This window comes from Moschus berezovskii, chromosome 15 (assembly GCF_049115385.1).
Source record: "Moschus berezovskii isolate FMDL1 chromosome 15, NW_MosBer_1.0, whole genome shotgun sequence".
NCBI classification, from domain to species: domain Eukaryota; kingdom Metazoa; phylum Chordata; class Mammalia; order Artiodactyla; family Moschidae; genus Moschus; species Moschus berezovskii.
In genome coordinates this window covers 27,597,975-27,607,500 of record NC_142474.1, presented here as the reverse complement: position 1 = coordinate 27,607,500, position 9,526 = coordinate 27,597,975, and the positions used below count along the sequence as shown (strand labels likewise).

The 9,526-nt window shown below is 54.2% G+C and overlaps 1 protein-coding gene across 1 annotated transcript in view; it reads right to left on the bottom strand.

The window, feature by feature from the left end:
- The window catches only part of PHACTR3 (phosphatase and actin regulator 3), a 193,252-nt gene that overhangs the window by 74,957 nt on the left and 108,769 nt on the right, over window positions 1–9,526 (bottom strand). The window contains exon 4 of the mRNA XM_088844394.1: window positions 4,937–5,119. Coding sequence (XP_088700520.1) covers window positions 4,937–5,119 — 183 coding nt within the window. The remainder of the gene's footprint in view (window positions 1–4,936; window positions 5,120–9,526) is intronic.

Genomic DNA, 9,526 nt, shown 5'->3' with positions numbered 1-9,526 from the left:
GTTAGAAGCTATTCAGCACTTTGGACAGTTACAAGCCACTTTGCCAGGGAGAAAAGCATTTTGGAACAGCAGCTGTGGGCTCCATCCACCAGATGCTGTGAGACAACCAGACTGTCTCCAGACTCTGCCCAGTGTCCCTTCCAGAGGGACACCCAAGGCTGAGGGCCCCCGCTTGAGGCAGACACTACTCAGACTTCCGAGGAGATGCTCTGTGGGGTCTTGTGAAGAGGGCGGCCCCTCATGATACCCACAGCTGTTTGATATTAAGTCCCCTGGGTCCTGTCACCATGGAAACTCCAACAGGCCAGTTTCTCCCTCTGAGCCTTGGTCTCCTCACTGGGACCTGGAAGTATGGACAAGGTGGGCATGTCTGAACTGGGTTCCACAGGTTCCCTTGGGAGGGTCACCGGGAGAAGGGTTAACAAGGAGACAGAGCAGCCCAGGGTCAGGGTCCCCACACCCTTGTTGGCCAGAACAGGTCCACTTGGCTGTCTCCGCACAGTCCTCCCACCTCTGCCCCTCCTCTGTGGCTCCTGGACACCATGTCCCCCGGTGCCCTCCTGAGCACTGGCCTCACCTGCTCAGCCCCTCTCAGGCTCCTCTGGACTGCCCCAGCACTGAGCCCTCGGTCCGCTTCTCCTTAACTCACTCTCTCATCTAATTCTCTCCTCCAGTCCTCTGGCTTCAGAATCCATCCCATCTCTGTCAACTCTTGACCCTTTCCCAGAGCTCCAGACTCATCCATTATTAGCCACTCTGACACCTGTGTCTGGAGGTCAACATCAAAATGAAACACAGGCAAACCCATCTCCTGATTTCCCAGGAGAAACCACCCCCCCTACTCTCTCTTCTCTCTCACTTATCCACCCATCCATCTCACAAGTGTCTTTACCGAGGCACCCTCCTAGGAGCTGTGGACAATGACACTGATCAAGACAGAACCCCACCTTCACCAGACTCAGTTCATGGTCCCCCAGCCCCCAGCTGTCCAGCCAGACTAGACACAATGCTCCTCTCCTGTCCTCCCCACCATCCAATTCATGAACACATCCTGGGCACACTACTTCCAGAATAGTTCTCAGAACTAGTGTCCTCTCAGTGTTGGCCACTCCAGCCTCTGCCTGGACCTCAGCAGTGACCTTCAAGCTCCTTTCCTCCCGCCCATGATGCCCCAAATCCAGTCTCTAAGCAAGAGGGTGGCAAACTGTTGTATAAAGGGCTTTGGCTTTGGCTTTGCAGGTTATAAGGTCTCAGGAATGGCAACCCACTCCAGTATTCTTGCCTGGAGAACCCATAGACAAAGGAGCCTGGTGAGCTACAGGGCTACAGTCCATAGGGTCACAAAGAGTCGAACAAGACTGAGTGACTAGCACTTTCATATCATGGCCCAAATCTATTGTCTAAAATAGGGGCGGCAAACTTTTCTGTAAAGGTCTCTGCTCTACAGCTTATAAGGTCTCTGTTGGTGCAGAAAACTCTGCTGGCAGACGCAAAGAGCAAACTCCCCTGGCCGCCCACCCAAGTGGATGTGGGCCACCTGTCACCCTCAGTGTTGCTCAGCAGACCTTTCTCAGATCATGGAAATGCTTCCTCTTTCTCTGTTAGAGCAGCCACGCTGGCCAGTGAGCACCTGACCAGTGGCTGATGGAACAGGAGAACTAGATTTTTAAATTGTTTTTGGTTTAAATTCATATAAATCACCACGCAGCTAGTGGATAGGGTGGCTCTGGATTTCTGGGAGTCAGTGGCCACAGCCCTTCAACCAGAGAGGTCTCAGGGTAAGCTTCCAGCAGACCCGTGGTGGTCCCCTCACCCCACCGGCCCAAGGTGGAATGTGGGTCCCCCACGTGCTCTTAGGGATCTGGGACTCAACACACCAGGAACTTGCACCCCAAGCCTCCTGTGATTCTCTCCTCAAAACTCATCACACATTGAGCCCTCACACCCCACCCAGTCTGAAGGGCCCTAGTCTGGGGAACTGGCATCTCAGGACCGCCTCTCTAAATCAGAATCTTCCTTTGCACCCCGTGTGAGCATGCAGTATTCTGTATTCCAGAATACTGTGACCCTGAAACATTAACATCTCAAGTGCTGTGTTGAATTTTTTTTTTTTTTTTTTTTAATGTAAAAGCAGACGTCAGCTTTGCATGTTGGCCGCATTTGGAATTCCACCCTCAGGGTGTCCCTTCCTGCCCTGACCAGCAGAGGTCGCTGCTCACCCACTGAGCTCCCAGCCAAAGTCCTGCCTGGGACATGCTGATGGGTGGGAGGGCTGGCTTTATAACCTGTTATCTCCCACCAGAGATGTTCTGAGACTGAAACAGACCAGCCTGAGAGGAGGCCTGGCTGGGCTGGGGGGACTGCTGCTGTGGTCAGTTTCACTGAATCCCAGTGACACCCAGCATGCTTGGACATGGGCGAGAAGACTGGCCAACTCCCAGAAAAGAGGTTCCATAGCTTGGGCCAAGCAGTGGACATCGGTGACGTATGGACACCTGCTGAGAGGCTGGTGTTGGGTACAGGGAGGGTGCTATCTCTGCCTGGTCCCCAGGTTCATGGTGCCAGCCCACGAGCTGATTGTACAGACAAAGGCAGGGTGGGTCTGACCTGTAGCCAGCAATCTGCTGACCTTCTTCTAGATGACAGAACCACCCACATTCCAGAACATGCCAGAAGCACAGCAAAGTCTGGCTATAGTTGGGGCTGTCGAATGTTATAGTTAAGAGCGTGTCTGGGAATCAAATCCCAGCTTCAACACCGATATGCTTTGTGGCCTCAGAGAAGTGACTTAATTTCTCTGGTCCATCTTAAAAAAATGGGGGACTTCCCTACAGCTGACTCAGACTGGTGTTTGGCAGAAACCAACGCAATATTGTAAAGCAATTTTCGATTAAAAATAAGTAAAATTAATTTTTACAAAATGGGGGCCTTCCCTGGTAGTAAAATGAGAAAGGATTCTCCTTGTAATGCAGAGGACGCAGGTTCGACCCCTGGTCAGGGACCTGGGAGCCTACATGCCACAGGGCAACTAAGCCTGTCCACCGTAACTACTGGGCCCGTGAACCCTAGAGCCTCTGCAATAAGAGAAGCCGCTGCAAGGAGAAGCCCCAGAACTGCAACTGGAGAGTAACCCCAACTCACCACAAACAGAGGAAAACCTGAATACAGAAATGAAGACTCAGCGCAACCAAAAATAAAATGCAATTTTAAAAAATGGGGCTAAGAACACAGAGAACATGCTCACTGAATGCCACTTTTCCTTTAAATTCGTGTACTCATGGGAACACCAGAGCTCAGCCCCAGTCCCACAGAATCCTGTCCCACTTAACATCAAACAGCGGGTCCTCCTGGGATTTTTGGAGAATGTTCTATGGCGATGCCACACCATCCACACAAAACCAGGAATCACCCCAAACACAAAAGCCCAAAGCCAACCCAAATCACTGAATCCAATCTTCTCAGCTCCCAGCCACAGTGACTGTGTGGGAACAAGGGCCCAGTGGGCGTGGACTTTGATGGCTGAAAAGCAGCTAGCTACACACGTGGATTTTTGTGAATGCTCCTAAGTTTTAAGCCCAGGCAATGTTGGAAGTGGTGAGTTTAAGGTCTCTGCATTAGATTTCAATCCACTCCTCATTGAAGGGGCTTTGCTCAAGGTCAGGCTTCCAGAAGAGACGGGCGCTGCAGTCCTGTTCCGTGTTCTCGGTGCAAGATTTGTGACCTACAAGGCTGCCAGAGACCTGGGGGAGTCCCCGTTCAAAGCAAAACTCAGGTGCCCCCACACCCCTAAACATGCCTCTGGGGGGCATTGGCAAGCAACCCCACACCAGAAGTTAATGCACCGCCCTCCCCCAAAGGGCTACTTTTCTACAATGTATGTGTTAGCTCAGTTGTGTCTGACTCTTTGTGACCCCATGGATTGTACCCCGCCAGGCTCCTCTGTCCGTGGGGTTCTCCAGGCAAGAATAGTGGAGTGGGTTGCCATTCCTTTCTCCAAGGGATGTTTGAAACTCAGGGGTTGAACCCTCATCTCTTACGTCTTCTGCATTGGCAGGCAGATTCTTTACCACTAGTGCCACAACAATGATGACAACAAAAGTGATGATGATGATAAAGGTGATGACGACAACCCCTGGCAGCAGCAGCAGACGCTCTGTGAGCTCTCAGTGAGAGTGACAACTGAGCTCAGCAGTTTCACTTTAGCAACCCCAAGAAGTGTGTTCAACATGACCACATTTACGGTTGATGACACAGGTTCAGAGAGGATAAGTGACTTGTCCATGGCCACACAGCTTGGTGAGGAGTTTAGTCACATCTCAAACCCAGGGCAGGCCGATGTCAAAGACGTTGCTCTCAAGTTTCTAGTTCTACACCCTTGGAGCTTCCCTGGTGGCTCAAAGGTAAAGAATCTGCCTGCAGTGCAGGAGACATGGGCTTGATCCCTGGGTAGAAAAGATACCCTAGAATAGGAAATGGCAACCCACTCTAGTATTCTTGCCTGGAGGATTCCATGGATAGAGGAGCCTGGCGGGCTACAGTCCACAGGGTCACAAAGAGATACGACCGAGCAACTAAAACAACCCTTGGATGGGTTACCTGACCTGTGCACCCCCTTTTCATCAACAAGTGGAAGGGGGCAACAGCATCAGTCATCTGGGGGTTCTTCCAGGGTTCCACGTGCCAACATACATGACAGCACTTAGTACAGCATCATGCACACAAGCAGCCAAGTGCGTTGGCTCTTCTGGTCTCCAGCCTTATGACAAAGATCAGTAGCTGCTGACACACTGACCATACGTCAAAGGAATGAACCAGCCCTACTGCCTCTAAGGACAACCTTCCACCAAAGTTTCTGCCCAGCGCAGGCCGGGACCCTCGTCCCACCCAGCTCAACAGTCATCCTCAGAGCAGCTCAACCCCAGCATCCAGTCAATACCTGTATCGTCTGCGTGGTTATCCGAGGCCAGTGGCTCATCCAGGGAGGCCTGGTCTGTCCCTGTGGCCAAAGGGCTTCCCGGCGGAGCTTCCTCTGAAGTCAGCGGCTCCTGCCGGGGCGTGGAGGGTTCGCTCTGTGCAGCGCGGGGCTCTCCATCGGGACTGCATGCTTTGTTCTCAGCATCTGCAAGAATGTCAGCTGTCAGCCAAGCCTGACTCCCTTCCTACCGGCTCTCATTCACACAGGGTGACTTCCTGGAAGTACGCCATCCCAGGCTGGGGTGGTACCCTGCATTGCTCCTGCACACCCTGGGAATTCTTCTCCATCTCCACTGTCTTCCTAGGACAGTGCCAAGCATCACAGCACACCTGCCCCGGCCTCTGCCTGCACCACTTCCAATTCACATCTGAGCCTCTGTGGTGCCCCCATCCCACCAGCCAAGGCCACCCAGACAGGTGGTGACAGGCACTGATCGCTGTCCATCTCCGAGGTGCTAGGTTGTTACCATCGTGGCTATAAATAACCTTCCACTTCAGCACCCCCATCCCACCACTGGGTCCTCAGCACACAAATGCTTCTTGTTTGTCGGGTCTGACATTGTGCCAACCCCAGAAATCTGGAGGTTAACAAGACAATCCTTACCTACCTCCCATAGGAGGCTCAAACTCTGGGCAGCCACACATGGCATTACCAGCCCAGGAACAGGGCACAGCCCAGGGCTGAGCAGGAATCAGGGAGTCCTTGGTCTAGACAGTGCCCATCCCAGGATGGAGGATACCAGACTCCTAGCAGGATACTTCAAGAAGGATTGGTACCGCCCCTTGCTTGGGGCTCAGCGGCTAGAGCCTTTGAGGGTCTGGCCCTTGCCTGGTTGATTGCCCACCCTGGGGTCACATCTCAGCGTTGAGGGGCTTGATGCTCTGGAGCATAATGACTGACTGGTCCAGGTCTAACAACCATAGGGCGCAGGTCCAGGCTGGAGGCTCAGACAGTCAATCATGGTCAGCTCTGAGACACAGCTCCTAGCTCTGGGCTCGCAGCACCCACACGGCCCCCTGCACAACCTAACCCCCACAGCTGGTTCATCCAGGCCGCCATGGGGCAGGGTGTCAGTGTAATCTGTGTGCATCCACACGGCTGGCCTGCTCAACACAGTGTGCGGGGGGGCGGGGAGCAGCCTCGCTTAGAGAACACGGAGGCAGGGGGAGAGGGAGGAGAGATTTATTTCAGAGCCAGAGGTCCATGCCCAAGTCAGGCCTGATTCTTACCTGTTGTCAGGTGGCAGTGTCCCTTCCATTCTCCGAAGTGTCCAGGTGGGACAAAAAGTATAAGGTTTCTGGTTTCCCTCTCCACCCATCCCACTCCACTGCCCCCAGTTCTTGTGCCCGGGCAGCAAATGGCTCCAGCCCCCAACTTCCACTTCTGTAGAATGGGGCTAATAACTCCTTGCTTCAGAGAAGTCGGTGCAAGGATTCAGTGAAGTAATGTCTATAAAACGTCGGACATAAAGCAGACACCACGTACATGCTTTCGTTACCCTCACTGCTGTTGTTGAAGAGGACGAGCGAGAGGATGACAAGGGTGATGGTCTGGGCCCCTCTGCCCATGTGGTATCAACAGGCTCCCTGAACAGAGCCCTCCCCAACCCAGGACCCAGGCCAGGTCCGAGACGAGACCCTGGAGGGACATACGCTTGTCATCACTGTTGTTCATCTTCCCTCTGCTGCACGTCCCCTCAGGGGAGGCGGGTGGAGAGGGCAGAAAAGACAGAAGTCTGAGGATCTGGGGCCCATAAGATGCCATCTGTGTAGCCACGTCACCCGGCCAGGGGCAGGGTCTAGACCAGGTACCTGCGACCCTTCCCCAGAAGAGAGAAGTAGCCAGTATTTGTATTTTAGACTATCTGGGCCACAGGCCGGAAGATCCATGCTCCATACTCCTTTTTTTAAAAATTTATTTATTTTTTATTGGAGGCAAATTATTTTACAATATTATATTGGTTGGTTTTGCCATCCTTTTTTATTTTTATGAAAATCCTTTAAGTTTAAAACCATTCTGAGCTCAAGGGCTTTACAAAAACAGATCCTCAGCCAGATCTGACCAGCAGTCAACCAAGCAACCCCACCCCAGGAAAAGACCAAGACACAAGCCAAGAGAACTTGCCCAGTGGACACAATTAGAGGTCAGCAAGCTCAGAACTACAGCATCTTGGACCCTCTCTCACGACACACACCTGACCCACAGCTGTGACAGTCCCTGCTACCAGCGTACTTGTCCGTTGGTTCCAGGTGACAGCCAGCACTGACGGAGGCTTTGCAGGGCTGAAGGCACTCTGCTGGCGCCATCTCACCTGAGCGTCATAGCCCCCCACCCCTTTAGGTCCTTTATAGATGGGGACCCCAAATTTTAGAAGTGGTGGCTCATTTGCTGCTGGTGATGATCCCTGTTAATGATAAAGGCATCTCCATCCTCCTCCTCAATAAAATGGTCTTCAGAATGCTGAACCTGAAAGAGACCCAAAGGTCCCCACCCTCCACAGGGCTCAAGAAATGCTGCACCCCAACACATGGTTCTGGGGTTCCTCTACCTGCTTCTATGGCTTAGCAGGCTTGCACGACTCTTTTGGGCTGGTCTCAGAGCTCCGGCTCATAATCATGTTCAATGAAAAGTTACAGTTCTTAAAATAGCCCGGGTGGCAGGGTCGTTGCTAAGCAACGCTGGGGGGTGGGGAAGCTGTGGGCAGCTGGTCCCCTGCTCCCTTCACTGTACGTTGGCTCTGTCCCCACCAGGCCCTTCCAAGGGCGGCAGAGGGGAGTGTGAGCCGGGGTCATTCACAGAGCAACCACGGAGAGATGGGACACACCACAAACATGCAACACGCACCGTGCAAGCACACGCACGCATGCACACACATACACACAGACAATGCCCCCGGCATGCCTGCCAGACTCATCGCTGCCACTTGCCCCAAGGAGGGGGACCTCGTGGTCTCTCAGGTCACTTGAACACAGTACAGGGGTAACCACCACCTCCTTCTCAGACCATTGATGCAGAATGGAAGTCCTTACATTATTTAAGACAAAGCCAAGAGGACACACACAGGAGGCTCGGGGAATGTCACTCAGGAGCACACACAGCAACTGGACAGAGAAGCAAGGGCACTCCTATCCTGACTCAATGCTGGGGCCGGGGGACCCCGTGTGGGGCTGGGATCCCGGCCAGCCCTTGCCCGACACAGACACGGCACCAGCCAAAGCAGTGAAGACAGAGGGAAAGGTCAGCTCCTCACCCTAGGAGGACCCGGTCCCATCTCATGAGTCTCCTAGCAATGCCAACAGGGTCCTTCCTGGACCCGGCAGACTCTTAGAGCTTCAGGAATCGAGGCGAGCTCAGAGGGGTTCATACAAAGCATGTGTTCACAGTATCACAACATAACACGCCAGCCTCCTCACCAGGAGTGGGGAGGGCAAACCCACTTGCTGGACATAGGCTCGTCTCAGGGACGCACAGGCACCCCTGCGGGCCCGTCCACGGCCAGCTCATGCTGCCATGATCCTGATTGCCTGTGGGCAAACTCTGGAGCCGGGGGCGTGTCCATGTACACGTGAGTGCACACCTGTGCAGGGCAGAGGACCTTCCTGGGTTTGCCCGGCCAAGGGGGTCCCAGTGCGAGTTCCTGGGGCTGTGAAGGACTCCAGGCTGTTCTTGGCCCCTGGTGACTATCACAGGCTCACTTGGCCTCCCAGGTGCCCCCCAGTGTGAAGTCCAGGCTGGGGTAGGGGTGGCTGGCCACAGGGGGGCACTCTGGCTACAAAGCTCCTGGCTACTACCAGCCCAGTTGGGCGGGTGGGGAGGGTGGGGCGGGGAAGGCCATCTCTGAATTGTGTGGGAGGTGGATGGTTCAACTCGCAAGGCCACAGATTCTTATCAATCCAGCAGGAACCACGCTGTCCCAGCTGCAGGACAAATTAGGAACAGACCAGGCCTGACCAAGAGCTGGACCTCCCTGCAGTGGGTACAGGCATTTTCTGAACAAGCGCAGGACTGAAACAATCGGACCAACAGGCATTTACCCCAGGAGGCTGCAGCCAAACATTCTCAGGTCTCCTCTCATCACTGTGTGTTCATTACACAGTCGGAGCAGAGTTTAAGGGGTATGAGTGGGTACTGAGCCCACATCCCTGCCCCCTCTCCCTGACCTAGGTCCCTTCCTGGGGCAACCCTTGCTGCCCGACTTCTCACACACGACCCCAACCAGTGACATGCTCCCAACCAGCAATGCCCCCCAGCAATGGCCCAGCAGGCTCACCCTAGACTCCACCTGCTCGCCCTGTGGCTTCCTGGGGCCCCGGTGGCCCCAAAGGAGCCTGTCACCCAGCCACTTCCTGGGGAGTCTTGTTCTCTTGGCTCTGTCCACGTTGGAGGAAGAGGCAGGAGGGCGCTAGGCCCTGTAAGACGTCAGACTCTCTCCCTTTCCCCATTCCTGACCTTCCCGCTTCCCCACCCACCTTCTCTCAGCAGCTCCTTCTTGAGGTGCCTGCTTCCTTCTCCCATGGGGTCCTGCACAGGGGGCTCTATGGGGCTGGAAGA